Genomic DNA, 22,013 nt, shown 5'->3' with positions numbered 1-22,013 from the left:
AGAAGAAGAAAAATTACTTAATAACACTGCAGAAGCATACTATTCTTCAATAGGTCATGGAGGCATAACATTTTCAACAAATTTATCCTTGTACCAGTGTATATTCCTGCTAATAGGCCAGGGCACAACCAAAAAATTGTTAATACTTGCTGCGCAAACTTAAATAGTGGAAAAAGAAACTAACTTTTATAGTCTCTGTTTCTCTGATGAGCAGTAAAACTGGGGAAAGAGGCAAGAAGTCTCCTACTTGCTTTCTCTTGAGCAAAGGGCAGAAAATGAGTTGCAGTTAACCATGAAATGCAACTCCATATTCTATTTAATAAGTGATACTAAATACTACTACAGACATGTTCTAGTGAAGAAAGCTGTTCACCTAGACAGCCAAAGCAGGACAGAAAAGCAGCAATAATAATTTGCTACTAATTTCATCCAACCAGCTGGAACCTACAAGTACATTCGAAACTCGGGAAACTTTCTCTTCAACAACCCACTCACAGATAAGTGTTTTGTAAAGGTGCTCATGTCCTTACTAGAATACAGTACCTTGCTGAATGCAATATAAAGCACAATATGAAAGGAAATAAGATTTTTCTAACATGAGGGAGGGGAGAAAAAAAAGTCTGGTTTGGACACAGTATGTCCACGTCACTTTAAATTCTTCACCCACCCAACTCTGAGTCTTTCAGAGAACGGGGAACCAGAGAGGGAAGAAGGTGGCCCAGACATATGCTAAGCTAAAGGGCCTCTACTGACAGTCTTAGAAGCCAAAGCTCCTTTTGGCTAAGTAAAAAAGAAGGCTGGGTAGAAACCAGCAAACATCTCAACCCTTGCAGTTAGTTGCTTACACAGCTTCTACAGCATGTCAGCCTCAAACCTGATGGAGAACACAACAGAACATGGGATTTCTCCACTTGCACAAGAATACAATCTCACAGTAATAGGATTTTCCTCATATTTCAAGGCTTGAATTCCTATGAGTTTCACTAAGAAAAGAGAAATGGAAGAAACAGATTCTAACCTGGCAGCTCTAGAAAGAGTTTTCAGATTTTAAACTTAAAAATGTTATTCTAATTGTGGTTCACAAGGATGCATTTTAAGTAAAATGTGTTATTATTTGGTGAACATGTTTAAAGACTGATTCTTAGTCACTGTTAATATTTAATAATGAAATTTAGAACTTCTTTTTGTTAACTAAAAAAACTAAGGGCTACTTACACGCATTTACAAAATAATTAAGCTTAGTATTTGTCCTGTTTGTAGGACACTTACTGTTTTCTAGTTCATTTGTCTATTCATAGTTTTGGAATACAGCAAATTGGAATTTCATAGAAATTTCACAAACACAGGAACTTAAAATTGATTACTTAGTTGAATAAGACGTTATCTCAGATGCTTGGTATTTATTTAGAGGCACTACTACTGTTAGTAAAAATGACTGCTTTTATGATGGTAAAATGTTAGTAAAAATTACACAGAAATCATCTTCAATTTGAATTTTTATTAATTATGTGTCATCACATCAACACAATTATCTGCTTCTCTTTTTTTTAAAGAAAGTAGCTACACTCTTATTTGAACACGTTGCGAAGTCTAACTAAAGAACAAGCTGCCATAAGACAACACAAAATTTAGTACTTTAATTATGTTCTGAAGTGTCCTAAATGAACATGCACTCTGAAGTCCTACTGAGAACATCTTCAGAAGTCTGAAGTGAATGAGCTATGAGTTTCCCATCCTTTTAAGTTAAGGCACAATTAATTTTTCAGGCCCAGGTGTGTGGATGGAGTGACAACTGACCATTCTGTCTACAGGGAGTTACTGCAGCTTGCTGTATGAAAGAGAAAACAGTTTCAAGTTAAAATAATTACACTTCTGTTTTCCTGCAAATGGACATTCTCTACTTTGTTACAGTACCTGCAGAAAAGACCACAATAAGTATCTTAAAATTCCTTTTACCAAGGCATGGTCAGCAGTACACAGTGCTGCTCACAATGTCAGATGTTTATGCAGTACTAACTCACAATAAATATCTTATAAATCAACTGCAAAATAGCTTTCTTTCTGTCAAAAAAGAACTCAAGTGGGAACAAATACATGAAATCTGACCTTTACGTGAAGAAAAGCTCATTTAGTTACTACCAAGAAAAAGTGGTTCTGTTACAATAGCTTTCAGCACTCAGCATTTTTAGATCTATTAGATGAATATTCTTATATACTTTTCCTCAGTTAGAGCATATCAGGACCCTTTCAATGTAAGAGAAAGAAAAAAAGAAAAAAAAAAGGGGGGGGGGGGGGAGGGGAAGGACTAAAATGCACTGGAAACCTACTGCTACCCACCACAGCTACCAGATATATTGATTTGGAGAATATTACCAGCCATCTTGATTTTGTATTCAGACATACTCTTTTTTACAATTCAGGTGTGCACAGATTTTAGAGCTCATTTGGAAGAAATAGAAAATATTCATACTGGAACACTAGCTGCAACTAGCTGCAGCCACATAGCAGCTACGAATTTCATGTGCTGAGTACCAGAACAAGTCACTGCTATGTCTATCTTGCATTAAATCTTTATAGTCCAAAGTTTCCAGTTATGTAATAATTTTAACTCTTTTGAAATAATAATTATGGACAGTAACAGAAGCAGTGCAGAATGAAAAATAATGTTTGAGCAATTTCGAAACATTAACTTATCTGTGTCAATTGAGTAGATGTCAACATTCATTATATTTATTCACATTTTTGGGGTTATTTACACCTATCACAATTTTCTCTAGACATTACTGAGTCTCTAGGAAAAAAAGAAACAAGCCAGCATTGTCAAACTCTAGCTTTCAAACTGCTTCTCAAAGTGTTTCAGCAGATGGCAGCTCTGCTGAGAACTTGAGGCTATGCACTGACTTTTCTGAGGCACAGAAAATGTCATGGTGAATGATTGTATGCACCTACCCCGGGATCAACTTTCTATTTCTTCACATATTGCAGGGCAAGACATATCAACAGAGGAGAATGAAAGCTTGTCTATGAAGACCAGTAATGCTATACTAAACATTGCTAGAAGACAAAGGTAAATAGCACAGTGTATTTCCTTCTCAGCCTGGAAATGAGCCAGACTGGTATTTACCTCCACAAACACCCTGTAAAGTGTTGAAAGTTTGGGGTTGTTTTTTTGATATTCTGAAGCAAAACACATGACAGAATGCAAAACTCCAGTGTCTTTTGTTAAAAGAGCAAAGTCTATAACTTACAGAATTACCAAAAAAGAAATTAGTCTTTTATTGCTGATTGTGTTCACCACAAACAAATTCCAGTGAATACCGTGTCCACTTCAAGCAATCATTTGAGATGTAAAAGTGTACTTCTGGTCATTTCTAATTCTTACCAACCTCCCAAGACATCTGTTGTCTGCTCATAATTTGCTCTCCACTAATATGGGATGCTTTCCACAGAGCTGGACAGAAATGCCCCAGTCCCAAAATATAAAGCTCTAGTTATTTAGGAACTGAAACCTAATAAAAATGTTACCAATGTTGCTAAGATATTAATGTAGATAAATGTACATAAATACAAAATAAATGTTTAGAAAGCTTCAAGGTTCTTCCTTATGCATTGGATCATTAACCTTGCACATCATGAAATTCATCTGTTCACTTATTCACGTAATAAACTGTGGAGTTGCGTTATTTGTATGTTTTATTATCCCTGTATTATGTATTGGTTTATTCCTTTGTACCCCCGTGTGCAACTTGGTTTATCCCCAGTTTTCCCGCCTTGTCCTCCCTTCCCGCCTTCCCAGTATCTATCCATCACCCTGAAAGAGGCATTTTACCCCCCCCGGGTGCCTTGTCTATCACTCGGTGCCCCTTCCCATCCATCCAGAAGCTTCTACTCAGGGCACCGGGTGATTGGGCGAGGACCTGGGGCTCCCCCCATATCCTTCCCCCATTGGACCACGTTGTATCACCCCATCCCGGAGCCACCCCCTATCCCTATCCCCATTGGTCGTTGGTTACCCCTCCCTTACAGTTTATAAGCCAGTGCAAGCACCTCGTGCTTGTTCCTGTTGGCTGGCACCGTTCTAGGATATTTGGCCCCGTTGGGCTACAATAAACTCGGACTTAGCCCCCAGCAGGATCCGCTCTTCATTTACCACCGCGAGGCTTGCTAGCGCTGCCTGGGACCCACAAAGGCACTCTCCAAACCCCAGCTGGGAGCGGCAGAGGGTGCCTCAATCGCCCGCCCTCGCCCCACAAGAGCTAGCCAGGGCTGAGAGAAAAGGGATTTGGGGCGGGAGCGCGGCAAAAAACAATTAGGATGTGGGTAACATTAGTAGCAAAAAATACACAGACTAGAGCCTCCTTCCACATTTGTCTGATCAGAAGCCTTAATGCAAAGGAGAGAGTAAAAAATCTTATGTTCTGAAGACTATTACTGCAGCTGCTTTTGTTGCAATAAGAAAAGAGCAATCTCAGAAGATGGACTCTATAGAAGACCCCAATCAGGTTGCTTGTTCAGCTTCAGCACTTCTGATCAACTGTGACAGAGCATTTGCATTCAACCTGACTGCCACCCAACAGCTCAGAATCAACATTCCTGATTCATGGTTTCCAAATGCTTTGGCCCAGTAACAGTTAACAGTTCCACACAACTGCATTTATTTATACTAGAAGATTGGAGGTGGCATTGAGGATGGCAAAATCCTCCACTGAGCTTGAAAAGTCAAGCCAGTCTGAAATAATGAAGTGCCTGATCTAATCAATTTTTTACACTTGTGATCTGACCTCTTTATTTTATTTTAAATTACTTTCATAATGCATGCAAGTCACAGAACTTCTCTTTTAGAGGACCTTTAACTTCCTTACTGGATAGAATCAAGGACATTCAAAACATGCAATTGGAATTTCACAGAAAGCAAAGTTCCTTTCTGCTTTTGACTTTGTTTTAACCCCAAGGACAATTCCAAAGAAAAATCAAAGATAACAAAAGATAACCTTCTTTCTCTGCTACAAAATTTTGACATGACTTTTGTAATGTATTTATTGTATTTATTTTCAGGATGTTCAAAGGTATTCTTAGGTTCACCAGGAGAAGCATTTAATACCTTTGCAGTTCCACAGAGGTATAGAGGTGTGTACTTTTAATGCTTAAAGCATGAAAAAAATTTATGTCTTGGGAGAGGAAGATTAAGAAAGCACTGCAGTTACAAGGCTTCTCAAAGTTGATACCAAATATATTTGGATGTCCGGCATTTGTGCTTTAGATTCTTATCTATGTACAGTGAACAAGAATATCACCATCTCTTACTCACACAAATGCCAATATGGTAAATTACATGTTTTATTGAAGCACTAGGGGGCTAATGAGTTCTTTAAAGAAATTTTCTAAAGAAAATAATTATTCTTTATTCAGCTCAATGTGTAAATGTCATCCCTATTATGTTGCAATTAAGCAGGCACACCTTAATATTACTTAATAGTAAGGGGGCCTAGTCATTAGAAATACTACCAGCCATGGTGCATTCAGAAGCCCAAGCATCCTCACGTCAAGCCAGCTAGCTGTTTAAAGGAGAAATTTTCAGCAAATAGAGCTTACCTAGATGATATTTAATGATTTGTGATTTAAACCAGATTAGGCCAGTAATTTTGTGCTTTCCTGTACTCCGATCCTTTTATCATAATTAGAAGACTGTTACAATGCATACAAGTAGATTTTATTAATTATTACATCACTGTAACCTGTCTCATCATTTCCTAAATCTTCAGTGCCAGATTCAGTCAACAACCTATGCTTTCTGCAAAGGAATGGAACAACGTTTTACAGGCTCAACTACCAGAGATGCAGTTATTTCAGGTGATTTTTTAAGAAAGGCCTTATCTGTATCTTCAGCATAAGATTACTTACACACACACCTGCCCCCATAATAGAGAGTCATCTACTTAAAATTAATGATAAAGACATTCCTGCTGAAAACTGTTTTAAGCTACTTTTTTTCTCCCTCACTAATAGTTAAGTGATATTTAATCACTTATTTAGTAAGGGATATTTAATGTGATAACAAGGAATAGTATTACCTAAAGAGGTATTTTTCCCCCAGTGCTTGCAAATTAGTCAAACAGTTTAAATTTTACCTTTTAAAAATTCCACCTCATTCAGTGTAAAAGTGTAACTTCTTTATCTCTGAAGACAACAGTCATTAAACTTCTCATTTAATTAATACTACATGGAAACTCACTAATAGACTGTTGGGCTTTTTTTAAAAAGGCAGGAAGTTATAGTTGTATTGACTAAATCTGCATGAGCAGTTTGCCCTCTGGTGACTAACTTTATGAGAACGTTTTGCAATACAGATAAGGCAACTGGTATGAATAAACAACGACTGGCATATTTGCAGGCTCCGTAAGAAAAATTATTAATTGTTTTAAAAGAAATTGTATGCATTACTGCAGCAGTGCAGTATGATTTTCTTTAAATTAAGAGAGAAACAAACTGGACTGAAGATGAGTGTCAAGAAGATGAAAAAAAGAAATTCAACTGCAGAAAAGACACCCACAGAAAAGAACTGAAATTCCAAAATTTTGCCTAAGATTTTTGAAGGCTAAGACAAAATAAAGGAAAAAAAAGTCCCTATCTGCATACATTTCTCAAGGGCATGAAAAGCAAGTCCAAAATCAGGTTGTCCAAAATCAGCAGGAAAATAGTATCATCCCTCAGTAACTGATGAGGAACAGAAGTGCAACACAAAAAAACCCCAACTTGTCTAGTATCAAAAAGAAATCCACATTGACTGTGAAAAGGAAATCAAGTCAGGATCCTAGCTTGCTGCCTAGCTGCTAGATCACATTTCTTTCATATGAAATGGCTAAAGAACTGAAAAGTCATCACTTACATTTCGTTCTATTATCCAGATCACATTTGTCCCATACACGAGCTTCCCCTAACAGCTTGAATCACCTTAGCAAACAGCCCTTATAGCTAGCTACTCAACAAAAAGGTTTTCACAAGGGAGGTCGTTCTGGATCTTGCCCTGCTTGTGTATGCAAGGACTGTTGAAATATTGAGTTAGTTGCTATGTCTGTTCACCTAAATTCTTTGTCATTGTCCTTAGCTAAGAGTTGCTGTTGGACAGTAACTAACTAATTCAATTTGGAGATGCTCAAGCATGTAGACTTGGAAGTTAATCGTAATGACAAAGGAAAGGAAATGCTAGGGGTAGAATCTAAGAAAGAATTGCCAAGTAGAGTTAACTTTCCAAATCACTGTTGTGTCTTGCTTGAAATACCAGGATGTTTAGTTAGTTTGAAGATCAGTAAAAGATGGATAATTTCTTCAGTGATCACAAATATTTATCATGAACACATATCTTCCCAGCTACCTCAATATGGTAATTTTCTCTTGGTCACCTAGCACATAATAAAATAAATGCTGCTTCTGGACTACTTTCCTTGTAAAATACTTTCTGAAATCAGCTCTTTCACCATCTGGCATTCCTCCTGCTCTCTCTCAGCCTCTTGTGTGGCAGTACAAGGGGAAAGAAAAAGACAACTGCTAGTCCTCTACAATTTTGATATGGCATTAACAATCAGAATCCTAGAAAACATGCAGTCAGCTTGACAGATATCCTTATGAATTTCTAAATACTCCTCAGGCAGTAGTGCCTAACATCTCCAATGGCAAACTACATTTTATTTAAAAGACAAACCATGAATCTGCATAATACTTTTTAAAGGAATGAGCTGAATGTTTCTAAAACGCACACTCTGATATTGCCCTCTGTTCTCATGCAGAAAGAGTTAAATACCGTCTTTTTATTCCCTTAAGGCTGCTGGTCCCATGCAGAGCTGCCATGTTTTATTTAAAACATGCTCTCTCTCAGTAACCACTTGTTCTAATTGGCAAGGCAAGGCTGGGTCCCCAAAGCACACAGCTTGTTAGATTCAGTTTGGATTACAAAAACACGATGAAACAAACTGCATTGAAATGTACAAATTAACAGCTCAGGAGTGCACAACACGGACATGGAATTAGATTGTAATATGAAACAAACTCCACAGGGAGGCTAAGGAACAAATCACTAGTGTCTCTATAAACTATAGAAGGGTTCCAAATGAGCAAATACACAAAAGAGAGCACAGACTTTTCCATAAATCAAGTGAATTGCTAAATTAGAAAAAAAAAATAACATTTCTTTTTTTATCTTATGCACACATTTATAAGGGAATGGAGGAATAAAAAAAGTTAAATAAATTAAACCCGTGGGTTGCACATCCTCAATAGGTAACTCCACTTTCATGCTGGCAAAGTGCAAACATCATGGCAATTAAGCTGTATTTCTAAACACTTTTTTTTACATCAACACAGAACCTATACACAAGAGACTAAATTACAGCTGGTGCTTCAATGAGTCATTTGGAAAAGTTACAAGTTAGAAGGGGAACAAGATATCAAGAAAAGAGAAAGAAACTGGCTTTACCATAAAGAAAAAAACATACTAGAAAACAAAGCTATGAAAAATTAAAAATAATGTAAGTCTGAGGGAAAAAAGGGCTTGAGCACTTTTCTTTGCTTGTACAATCTGTACAATGAGACTGGACAATCCCCTGAGATAAGAAAACACATGGAAAACGTCAGTGATGTCTTGTCAAGACAGAGCAAAAAATTAAATCAAGACTCTTTTGTAGTTTTTTCAAATAGCCAGTACTGAGAAAAGGTCATATTTTTGTGTGAGTGTAATTTATATTTTTAACAAATGAGCCCCAGTCTACTACATTGAACTTTGCAAGATGCAATCCAACAGCCACTAATGTCCTACAGGGTAGTTTGCTGATAGGATTGATTGACAGTAAAATGATACTAGTTATTAATTAAAAGGCATTCAATTTTAATAGACTGTGTTGGTGAAAAGACACTTACATGACAGCATGGCCCACTAACTAGAAGTCAGAAAGAAGAAAAGAAAAAGAGAAGGATCTGTCCTACCTCAATACACAACATTTGAGTGACAGCTGTGAAGGAAATTCTTTCTTCCACTAACAATTGCACAAAAACTTCATGGGTATTTCCTCCATCAGTGCTTGCCCCTTCCCACTATTTCATCCAGGGGAAGTTAAAGGAGGATGAAAAGGGACAAATTAATTGAGCACACCAAACCAGCAGCTGAGCCATTGGCCCTGTTGACACCCTTCATTGCACTGCTGTGCACACAGTGCCTTCACACAGCCAGGTCACGGGAAGGTGAGGGTTGTGCCTTCTCCTCAGCATCTTCCACACCTTTTTAGACAATGCACAGCCAAATCATATCAGTATTGACATAAAGCAACACAGGAGCACTGTACTCTGCAGCTTCCATGCCATCACAATGTAGATATGGACACCTCAAGTAATGTTATACTAACTTCACTCAACATGTGATCTGTATCTTAATTCCAGAAAGGCTAGAAAGCTTCAGGTATCCCTCTCTCCCAAATTTCCAATTCTCCTGTATATACTGAGACCTAGGAAGGTACTGGATAAATATGCTAGATGATTTGGTGGATGTTAACTTTTGAGAAATGTAAAATGATTAGTCTTAAGCTTAGATCATACAACTGTATTTGAATAAATTAATTGTCTCCCAATTTGTATTTCCTCTCTAAACATTTAAGACAGGTTAGGGTTAAAAGGAGTAAACTAAAAATCCCTTCCTAACCCTTCCACAAAATATTGCCCTGTTTTAACGATCCAAACAGAGCTACTATTCAGATTTTTAGATTTTTTTAAAGCTAAAGAATAATGTGTACTAACAGAGTAAAAGGGACGATTGGGGTCAGCAGTGCAAACCAAGAGTATGAACAACTGAAGCAGTTTATCAATTTTTTTCTTAATTCCATTTCATGGCGACTCTTTTTTTCAAGCTTAGCACACATATTTTAAGCTTTCTAATTATGCTAAGACATCTTTTTCCTATCAGGTTTACCCATTTAGAAATTCTTTGGGTACAGAGTAAAAAACTGCATGTATGCCAAACAATATCTATGGTTATATCTGAAATGTTACATTCTTTACTAGAAGATGCTATAGAAATACAAAATATTTTTGTTGCCACTAGAACAGCTGTACAATTTTCCAAAGAAATGTTTAGCTTCAAGCTTGACTGTGTAATAGAAGTTAAAGATGAAGCTTGACTACTTTAGAATTCTAGCTAGTGAGGGCCATTTTTTGTCGCAAGCAGTCCATGTACTTCAAAACACAAAGATGTAAAAATACAGCAGCAAATTCTGACCTAATGAAGCAACATATTGAGGCACTGGCTTCTATTATGAGCTAACAAAGGCGATACCATTCTGAAAAAAGAAATTACTTGTATAGTGGTAAAGAAAACTAGTTCTTAGTGGTGTTTTCGAATTTCTGGAAACACTTCTTGCTGCTTTTCTAATGAAGTACTAAAACTTCTGGATTCACATCAGAAATTACAAGTGTATGAAAAATACATATATAACAGATTTGTATCATTCGAACTGAAAACTTTATGAACACAATGCTGAATGAAGCATAATTTAGTAATTACCATACAATAGGGTACAGCAAAACAAGCATAATTTGAACTAACAACATGTAAGATGCACCTGCTGAAAAGATTTCCAGTAAGCAAGCTGAAAGCTTGACTAAAAATCAAATCAGCAGTTAATTAAAAGCAAAATCTATTTAGGCAGGAACACTGATTTTTGCCAGCTTATGCTTACAATAGGATTCATTACTGCCAAATGTGGCAGCAATAACAGACAAGTTCTAAAGAGCTCCCAAGATTTACAAAAACTGAGAGAAAAGGAAATTGTACTATTCAGTAAGCCTGAGACACAAAAACTGCCTATTTTGTAAACTCCAAAAACTGCGTTGGATTTAAGCATGACAAAAAAAAGGTCTGCTCAACAAAGGAGGAAGTTTAAGATATGCAAAAATCTATAGTCAGATATCTAAGTTCTGGTGAATAATCGGACACTTTTAGACTCAGATGATACATAGTACATATTAATGTCTATTTTTCTTTTTCACTCCTCATTATATCTTTTCAATTCAGGAACATAAAAAATATTATCAAAGTTTCAAAATTTCATAATAATCTAGCATAGAGTTAAGCATATGTACTGAAAATACAGATGCAGTTCTAGCAATACTGACTTTCTGCTACTATAATGAAGATTAAAAATTTCTAATTTTTTTCTCATCAAGAATCCAGTAACTTAAAAAACATGTTTTATTTCAACCTAAAAATAAGACAAAGTTATAAGCTGAAGCCCCTAAAACTCAAGACAATTCTTGGGTTATATGGCTGAGATATTTTTTCAATTTCAGTAACACTGATCTAGCACTTTGTACAGCTGGATTAAGGGATAGGTAGCCACCTCTAGAAGTTTCAATTACATGTTCAGACAGAATGCCTATGATTTTGTTTCACAAATCCATGAATACTCTAACCATATTTTATCTTCTTCCCATTTTGCAATTGCATCTCTCCACCAAACCATCCACTGCTGCACTTACCTTTAGCTTTGCACAATACTGAAAAAGCTGAAATCCATTTCCTGTACCTCTCTTTCCATTGCTGATAGAACATAACACAAATTAAGCCTTCCAGGCTCATAATCAAATGGCTTAAAGACAGACTACATTTTTGAGGGGTGATGTAAGTAGAAAGTGTAGTCTTTATCATTTTCTCTATTTAAATTTTTGTTCTTACTCTGTAATAGTTCCTTCTGTGACTGTTCCCAGAGGTTCCAATTTAAACTGAATTCTTGGGTACCAGGTGCTGTTTCCATGAATGCAGAATTCCTGTCTGAAAGAATCTACTTTATCAAGTGGCATTTCAAAAAGTACTCAAGCAATGTCCCTACCTGAAGTTGATACTAGAACTTCCATAAACCTAATGGGAGCAAAGATAGGTTAATAAAGAGCATTTCTGAAAATTTTGACTCATCACTGTCCTGTATTTAATCACTCAGAATTCACAGTTTACTGTATTGAAAGAAGAAAGGCTGCAGCATTCTTGAAAGATGTGGTGTCACTAAGGGAGATCCTCTGGCCGTAATTTACATTTTTTTACTTACCAGCCTGTATTCTGACCAAAAAAAAAAAAAAAAACCACTAAAAAAAACTCCAAAACCCACACCACTTTACTGCATTTGTATTCTAGATGCATGGGAAGTCTGAAGCAATTATATCTTCACCATTTAAGAGAGCATTTATTTGAAGCACTTCAATATGAAGGGTTACACTAGTTCTGTATCTGGAGACTCTGAGGCATTAGTTAACACATGGTCAGAACTGAATTGGAGACAGAATGTTGTGAAGTACTTTGCAGAAGTACAATTAACTTGAAATTATTTCAGAGAAGCTCTTAAATATTTCATAGTCTGTTGCTTCTACAGGGTTTAAGTAAAGCAAGTCAGGTATTCCTTATTAGAACAAGCAGATGGTGTGAAGAGGAGGCAAAGACAGCTGAAAAGGGTAGCTAACTTCAAGCTCTTCTACAGTATTTATCAATCATTATGTGCAAGCTAAGAACTAGTCTGTGGCAAATGAAGAGTAATTTTGTGGTTGTACAGAAGAGCTTAGTGAACTTTCTGGATCTAGATGAAAAAAATGGGCAGTTACAGGCAAAGGGCTGCATGTATCTGCAGTATGCAGTTCATTCTTGCCATAGAAAACTGAACAGCTTATCTCTGTAATAACTTGTGAGCATTATTCCCACATTTAATGTAAGAAAAAACAAGTAATGTCAGTCTCCCTGCCTTATTATCTGGTTGCTTTTGCAGTTTGTCTCCTCTTTGAACAAATGTGGGTGAAAATTCAGTGAATTTATTTTGATAATAAATTTAGAAAACAAAAGCACTTGGTCAAACAATAAGGCAAACTGACATTACCCTTTGCTCCAATTCTGGGCTAATTAATCTGATTTATGTCAAACTTGACCATTTTTTCCCCAAGGGATGGGTGTCATTGTTTAGGAATGGTATTCCTAAATTGAGTGTCCCACTAAAACACCAAACCACAAGCCGCTCCCTCACTTCCCCCTCCCCTAGTGGTAGGCTAGAGAGGAGAATTGGAGGCACAAAGGTAAAGATCTCAGGCTGAGAATTTACTGGAAATAGCAATGAGATAAGAAAAAGCATAAACAGAGACAATATTAGTAACAAAAATATACCAGAGAGAGGAGAATGGTTCATATGCAAAATGCTCAGAACTGCCATTACCCAACCACTCCCTCTGCCAGAATTTTTTACTGGAAGGCAACCCCTTATCTCTGGAGGAGTGTCCCTTTCTCCCCGCTCCTGGCAATGAGTTGAGGTGGTACAGAATATCCTCGTCTAACCTGCACAAAGTTACCCTGTCCTGGCAGAACCAGAACAATGGGGAAGCCAGGAAATGTAGAAGCAAAGAAGACTTCATGATCATGTATTTACAAACTCGTTAGTAGTTCAGAAAGTCTGAAAAACCTGCTAAGATAAGGAGGTTCCATTAATAAATCGTATTGCACTGTAAACAGAATGTTTTATCCCTTGAGGGATTGTTGCTCTTCTCCCCCGATATATGTAAGAAGGGAATGCTTACACAAATATAAGGGTCTTTACTGCAGTGTGTGTCTCAAATTAATTATTTTTTTAAAAAGGAAGACTGGATTCTTCCATCTAGAAAAAAATGAGCAAAAAGAGTAATTTAAAGATTTACTAACCTTTTTCATTGTGTGGATTTCTTTTTTCTGAAATAAAGAAAAAGGAAATTATGGTCAAGAGAAATCATACTTTGAAATTTTCCCTCTGCTTCAACATATTGGAATAAATAACCTGCCATTTTAAATGAGAAAAAAGAGGAACTAGTTTTCACATCCCTTCTCTGCAGTGCCTCAAACAGTTAAACACATCTTTCAACACCCTACTTGCCTAAAATCTTGCTACCTGTGGTGGTTAAATTTACAGAAACAGGAGTACATATCTTTCTATATCAGTATGCAGGTAGAAATCCAGTATAAAAATATGCTAAAAACATTTCAGTACCACCAGGGGAAAAAAAGTAAAAAATAGAAAACCACTTTTATGCTGGAATGATGACACTGAGAGGTTTTGAGTTATGACTCCAACAGAGTTTGAGTAGTTTTAATGCTACTTGTTGAAGGAACCATAGTTAAGATAAACTTGTCTTTTTCCACAGTACCTTCTACAGTACCTTTATTCTAACCACTAGCAGATCTTTAAGTTACTAAACTCTTCCAAAGACTTATGTCATTAAAATAAACAGGCTCTAAGGACCATCTTGAAAATTTAAAAACATAAGCCCTCCCACCCCCACCCTCCCAATTACACAAGGTCTCATCTTAAAATTTTACAGCAGAGAAAAATTAACTTTATCAGTGGAAATGGCATTTCAGAAAGAAATGCAGAATAGAAGCCAAGAACTCGTGTTCTCTTTAAAAAGAAACAAAATTACAAACAAACAAACTAAATACCCAAACCATAAAAAACCAAAAGAAAAGATGCTCTGCCTAATGCCTGGTCTGCTGGCTATGAAGTGTTGGGTCCTCTGCTAAACTCAGCAAATGAGGGATGGGCTGGTTTGACATCTTAGAATCAAAATTCCTGCATTGCTGAGTACACAAACACAAGTTACTTATAGTGCTAATATGAACATAACATTCCTACTGAGTCAAAGCAAAGATTTGTGACTGTGGTCAGTAGGGAAAGAGTACAAGAAATGACTTATATTTTCTTCAATATACCATTTCCAGAGACCCATGCCTTTGGAAAACAGCCAGAGAAATACATTCTGCTGAACAACCTTTTAGTAATCTTTATTTCCAAGATGTTTGTTTAATGAAGTGATGCTGAACCCAAGATCTGAAATCTATTAATTAATTATTTTTTTTTTGCTTTAAAAATGCTAAATAAGCTCTAAAGTTAAAAAAAATTGCTGGACCTTTTAAAATTTTATCTGTTGCCCCAACAGTTAGAAATCATGAGCTATGACAGGACCTTAATTACAATTAAAAGTAAGCTTACAATACCAACACCAAAAAATTAATTCAGCAGGGCAAAACCAGAAGCTGCTAACAGCAAAAGGTCAAAAACAACTCCTAAGATTTTACACAATAGCAATGACCTCACAATAAGAAAATAATATGTAGTAATTAGAACAACCTACCAATGACTTACTGATGATTTATTGTTCAAGTGCTGCAGGTTAGAGGAAATGGAATGAGGTATTCCATACCAACTTTTCCTTTTAATTGTTTTATTCATTCTATATATCAGAAGTTATTACAAAATAAATCCTACAAAATTCCAAATTACAATTCAGACTTATATGTTGTGGAAACCATATCATCCATACAAGAGCTGTCCTGCAGTGGAGCTCTGTAGTACAAGGATGTACCTAAATTCCATAAACTTCAAGAACTAGGTTTGATGGGTACATTTACAGAAGAGGTTCTTAATTAGCAAATAAAGGAAGCACTAAAGTGAGGAAAATGTGATTACGTGTACACACTGAAGGAAAAGAAATCCATGCACAAATCCTAAGGGAGACGCCAACAATGTGGTTTCAATAATCTAAAGGGAAACACAAAACCTTTTACTGCACTTACCAGCAAAGCATTTGGAACAGAGATTCATAGTCTTGCTGGACCTGGGGCAAAAAAATAAAAAAAATAGAGCTAAAAAATTCATTATATTTCTAATCAATACAGGGAAGTTTTGGGAGCAATGAAGCAAGGGTACAGAGAAGCTAAAAACTTAAATGGCTAGGAACGAAAGGTAAGTGGCTGAACTAGAAATGAGAGTATGGAAAAAGACTTTGTAGGGTAATCTCTTTCCAAGAGTTTCCAAAATATGACTTCTACACATTTACCTCATATATGAAAATAAACTTACTTCACCATTCAATGTATATGTTAGGCATTCATCATTCAAATCTTTGTATTGCAATGTGATAATAATGATAGATAGAAAGCACCAATACATTCCATTTCAATAGTAGACTACCCTTGGCAACAGCTCTGAAGTCCTGACAAATCCTGAATACAATACAGCAACGGAGAGATTGAAGTATTGTACTTATAAGGACACAGACAGATGTGATCTTGGAAGTCTAGCTGGAATGTTTTAACTAGTTATTACATCAAGCTCTTCATTACTACACTGAGCTGCATTCAGCAGTAATTTAAAAGAACATGGCTGACTTTGCACTGACATGGACTAGCATAGTTCATATCATCCACAAGGGTGGGCTCAGCTTTGAGGGCAGCAGCCTTCAGCTGAAAGAAAAACAGCAGTAGAACAGCAATATCTTAAGCCTCCCAGATGTCTACAAAGTGCATATGCAATTATGCCAGGTGTTCAAACCTCAGAAAGTCAGTAGCCTCACTAAAAAAAAAAAAAAAGAAAAAATGAAAAAAAATAAGGTTATAAGATCTCTCTAGGCTCCCATGAAAAACATGAAAATATCCAAAGCAATACACTATGTTTCCCCCAGTTTACATACAAAAAGTTCTCTTCTAACATCTCACCTCCTTTACAAAGTGACCTGGAGAATATTCTCAGAAGTTCTCTACATGTTGGTAAGAATGAACTGGTTTCTGTGCACACTGCCCATTATTCGATTTGTTCAGCATTCCTGAATCAACTTTGCCATTATTTACAGGCATTAATGCCATCCTGGGCAGGTTTGAAAGTACCTATTAACATGCAAGGTTGTACCAAAACTGTCTATGCCTATAAGACCTTCTTTCCTCCCCAGGGCAGCCTCTAGCTGGGACATATAATTTAGCCAAATTAGCTACACCTTTATCTCTAGAAAAATACATACAAAGAAACAACTGAGACTACCGAAACAGTTGTTTTCTACCTCCAACCAAACAGGAAGGGAATTTTGAGAGGAGATCTGAGTCTAACAACATATAAATTTATAAAAAACTGCTTGTTACCTTGAGACAGAAAAGTTTGACAACTTTTTCAAAACAATTGTATCACAAATGAACACATATCAGAATTATAGATTCCCCCTACCCGAATTTGCAGATGGTTATTTTAAATGACTTTCCAGTAACAAAGTAAATCCAGACCTGATCAATCATATTTTGGTATCAGTCACACCAAAACATTACAGATGCTTTTCAATTCATGCACATCTGAAAGCTGGTTTACATCAGGCTCAAAAATTCTATAAGAACACATATCACTGGAGATTTGAGCTATAACCATTTGCCAACTACAGCAAGAGCCACAGACATATGAAAGCGAGTTTTAAATACAAACAGTATGTGCACAGGACAAAAGTTAATTCCCAAGAAAAGAAAAGCAGAACAGCATTTGTAGCCACACAAATATATCATCAGATTGGTAGATACCCAAAGATTCAATGTGTTGATGGTCTGCACAGATTATCTACCTTTAAAAGAACTGTAATTAAAAACAGCATGGTGAGTCAACACCTACAGCATCAGTGTGCTGCAGTTCAGTACTCACTGCTTATGGGTTAGACTTTCTGGAGCAGCTCAATATGCCAGGCAGGACCCTCTTTACAAAGTCATTAAAGCCCAGGGGCAGCAAAGAAAAATAAAGGCAGAGTTCAGTTGGTTCATACTGATGACACTGGAATGGGCAATGACAAATGCTTTCTTTGGTATAATCAACCATCTCAGCTGTAAAATATCAATCTAAAGCCTCATATAATATACTTATCAGCACACCAACAATGGAAAACAGACACAAACACAACATAGAGCTCTGTGAAAAAAAGAAAAAAGGCTGCCACACACATCTAACACACAAAACCCCAATAAATTTTCTGAAAGGACTGCACTATTGGACAAGTGACCTTGTAAGCCAAGTAACAGTTACAGGTTCAAGGATGACTTTCCTTTTGATACTTGTATGCCTTTTCAAGACACGCAAGTCAGTCTGAAACTGCTACTAGGATGAGAACCTGAACCTTGAGTGATTTTTCATTGGTTTCTTTTATATAGCCACTTAAGTCAGAGCAGATACACACACCAACACTACACTAGAACTAAGAAAACAGCAAAGACAGCAACACTGATCAAAAATCAGCTTCTTTATGAAAATGCAGTATTTAATTGGCGCAAAAGTTTCATAAAGTAAATGCATTACACAGTTTATGTACACCAAATTTATCAGGTCAGTGTCTGTCAAGTAAAATGTTTGACATCCTTTTTCTGTACTGCAAATCCCTCCTCTCACTGTAAGGATCTCCTCTTTTCAGCAGGCAAGGGTTCACTCACAAGACTTAAAACTGAGCAAACCTGCATATTGCTGCTCTCTGGTGAAGCACACCTTAACCACATCACTGGTTTCATTGTTTCTCAGTGACTCCAGAATTCACCAGAAGCTCATAGTGCCATAGAACATAGCTCACAGCTCATAGAACAAAGAAATTTTGTTCCCGACAATCTCTCAAATATATCATACACATGCAAAATCTGTTATTTCTAGGGACAGTTTTATTTGAAACACTCAAAGTTCTGAAATATCAAAGTCTTAATCACAACACAGCCTTCTGTTTCCACTTCACAGGAAAATTATGGTCATGGATGACTTTTAGGGAAGGCAATACAATTCCTGTTTCTAGGAACACATAACAATATTATGGCTGCAGTGGTATATTAGGCACAGCAAAGCTAGAATTCTATGTTAGTCCTAGAAATGAGAATTGAGTGTTTTAGACTGCAAGTCTAGGATGACACCCAGCATTTCTACATCCTTCTGACACAGCTGGCTTGGGATATGCTTCTGAATCAGGTATCAAATCACCACAGTTTTTAACTGAACATATTATAGTAATTCCTAGATTTCCCTCATAAAAAGTAAGCTTCATGCTGAACAGCACCTCATCCAGAATTACTCACAGTATACATTTTATGTGTACAATATCCCTAGAAAGTCATTTTTATACAGATAATTTATAATCTCCACTTGTACATAATTTAAGCTGGCATTCAGAAAGACGTTCATATTTATAGATAAATCAAGTCAAATAGAATGGCATTATCGCTGAGGCAGAATATATAGTTAAACCCTCTTTGGAGGTACTTCCATCTGTCAAAAAAAACCCCCATTTAACTAAAGTGTAACACAAAATTATTACGGACTTGGAAAGCACAAGGTGAAACAAATTCAGAAGGTCAAGTGGCAGACTAAGTTAAACGCAGAGGGTCCTTCTAGTCCAGAGGCTACAGAATGATCGCATGTAACAGTTCTGCAGGGTTTGGTCTGAAAACAGTGAGGGTATTAAAACTGCCTCTGCCGTCCAAGGAAAAAAACCCATTCCCTTAACAACACGGCTGTGAAAACAGTAGCAATGACATAGGGACTTTGAAAGAGGAAAAAAATTTACCGAAATGGGAAACACTGGAAGTTCTAACATGTTTATACTTTAAGCAGGAAATAAATTGTGTGTAAGGGTAAAAATAAAATGCACACTTGAGGCTCTCCAAACCATCATCCCTTACTTGTGCTGTTGTGCCTACAGCTCACCACAGCAAAGGGAACTATTTGAGCAATCTGATAGACGCACACACAGACCACTGTAAGGTCCCAATCTCGGATTGATACACATCTGCATCTCCAGTGAAAGGTGCATAATACAAACTGAGAGCCAGCAACAGTCATTAAATAGCAAAATTCACATACTTCAAATCCTATGTGTGCTCATATTGTGTACCACAATTGATATGTAACTAATTAAGAAAACTGAAGAGATTGCTTCCCTGATTCCATTTTCACATGGTAATTCCACTACATTCTTATGAAGGTGTGAACTGGCTTTATCTGCTCCAAGAAGTGCACTTGATTTTATAAACTCAATTTTATGCTCTATACTATCAATTATTCATTTTATTCACTGCCATTTTACAGTATATCACTGCAAGGTACCATCCAAATCAATGCACATTCTAATTTGTCTTCACTGGAAGTTTGGTTTTCCTTCCCCCTCTTCCAGCAAATGACTACCACTACAAAACCACATTCAGAGAATGCAAGTGAATTCTAGCCCTAAATCTCAAAGGCACAGCTGTTAGATGCACAGCAGCTGATCAGAACAAACAGAATCAAAAGCCAATCTCACTCTGAAGATTCAAGAACAAGTCACATGTGGAAATTTTGTGCAAAGAGAGTTAAAAAGAAGTGTACCAAAACTGACTGATATCAAGATACTCAGTCTCTAAAAACAAACTTCTGCCAAGAAACTTAGGCACACTTAATAAATAATGGTAACAGAATCCTCCAATTTCCAGCAGATGATCAGGTGCTTCATAACTTCTCCATCCCATCTTTAAAGCAAAAAACAAAAGGAGACCAGAAACACTAAATCTAATACTAGCTTCACTCTATACAAGTGCCAAAGGGCAATACAAAATGCTCAGTTCCACCTGTATTAGCATGCCACCTAGACTTAAGATAATGGTGAAGTAGTATTAGTACAGATGCTCACCAATGACAAGAATTGTGCAGCTGCCTCAGAGTAAAAATTCTACTACTACATGCAAGTATGTATTCTCAATGCTTGAAAAATAACACCAGAATAATCATAATTCTTGAAACTAATTTTTGTTCATATGTCTTTTGATGATAGAAGAATAAGGATTTTGGAGGAAAAATGCTTTCATGCAGCATATGTGCATTAGACATTTAGTTTTAAAGATATTGAAAACCACAGATGCTAATTAAGTATGACTATAAAATCCCAGGCTCTGCATTTTTATTGGAAACAAAGCCTTCCAGCACATCTAGTAATGGTCTGTTATGACTCAGAAGTTGTTATGACTTGGTAGCAGGAAAACGTTATCTACTTCAGTGTCCCTGTAATTGCATTGGTGATTAAATGCAGCATGTTAAACACTTCTTGGTCCCCTTTCAGCACAGCAATTACAGTGGGATCACAGTGTCACTACAGTACAAATGTATCTCAGCCCCTGAATGATACCTGTCCAACATTGTCAGGGGCCCTGTGTTTGAGAAAGATTAACATAGTATGAATAATGTCATTAAACAGTTAAAACCACAATGATGCTCAACACATACTATGCCATGCATTTTGCAACTTAGAACGACTATGCTCACGTTAAATCAATGCATTTTTACTACTGTAGTTAATGATCTGTCACCATTTCCATTAGAAAGCAATTTTCAAAGCCTTAGACCTCTGCTAAGAATTCACTGTGAGCTGAATCCTGGCACAGGGCAAAAGCAAAACCATAGCAGATATGTTTACTTTTGTCCAAATAAATTAGAAGGATTATTTATTATTAAAAGAAAATCAATCCAATTCTGTATTTCCCTGACACTCTTCATCATTCATTCAGAGCATCCAGTGCTTTACCTTGTACAAGAGGGAGGTTAATTAGGCTGTGTTAAGATCCTCAATTGTCCTTTGAAAGTTCTATAAATCCTGTACACTACTTTCTGAAAAATGTCATTTTACTTTTCTAAATCAGAAGTCACCTCACTGATTTCATATATGCTGTATATTCAATATTTATACATACTTTGTAATTTATAGTCTTGTTAAGGGAATATAGGCAAGTTTTTTGGGGCAGTTTAAACAATTATTCATATTTTTAAACTGAGGTAATTAAATTACTCTTCATAAATGATGCATGCCAAATTCCCTTCAAATAAAAGAGCAGAAGTGGAGCAGGCAAACACGGACCTACAGCGAACTTGGCAATGAGAAAGTCACATGCATTCAGAAACAGATATTTTTTAAAGTGAACTAAGATCTGAAATTAAATATTCCGCAAATGCACTCAAAATATACTTTATTATCTGTTCTATACCTATATGCTCAGGGTTAAGAACTTCAATTAGAAACGTGTTATCAGTAACATTTTTTATGATTACAGCTATTATAGGGAGATGTGCTTTAAAACCATCAGTATCTGGTGTTGGACTTTTCATTTTCATCACAAACAATTTAAATGTTGCTTATCATCTGCAGATTTTTGGAAGCTGCTGAAAATGATGCTTCAG

At 36.4% G+C, this 22,013-nt stretch overlaps 1 protein-coding gene across 1 annotated transcript in view; it reads right to left on the bottom strand.

Moving 5' to 3' along the window:
* ZFAND3 (zinc finger AN1-type containing 3) overlaps positions 1-22,013 on the bottom strand; it is a 140,087-nt gene that overhangs the window by 90,752 nt on the left and 27,322 nt on the right. Inside the window, exons 2-3 of the mRNA XM_021550485.4 lie at positions 15,611-15,651; positions 13,706-13,732 (exon numbers count right to left, since the gene is read on the bottom strand). Coding sequence (XP_021406160.1) covers positions 13,706-13,732; positions 15,611-15,651 — 68 coding nt within the window. The remainder of the gene's footprint in view (positions 1-13,705; positions 13,733-15,610; positions 15,652-22,013) is intronic.

This window comes from Lonchura striata, chromosome 3 (assembly GCF_050655825.1).
Source record: "Lonchura striata isolate lonStrDom1 chromosome 3, ASM5065582v1, whole genome shotgun sequence".
NCBI classification, from domain to species: domain Eukaryota; kingdom Metazoa; phylum Chordata; class Aves; order Passeriformes; family Estrildidae; genus Lonchura; species Lonchura striata.
The sequence above is the reverse complement of the archived record's forward strand: the minus strand, read 5'-3'. Positions and strand labels throughout refer to the sequence as shown.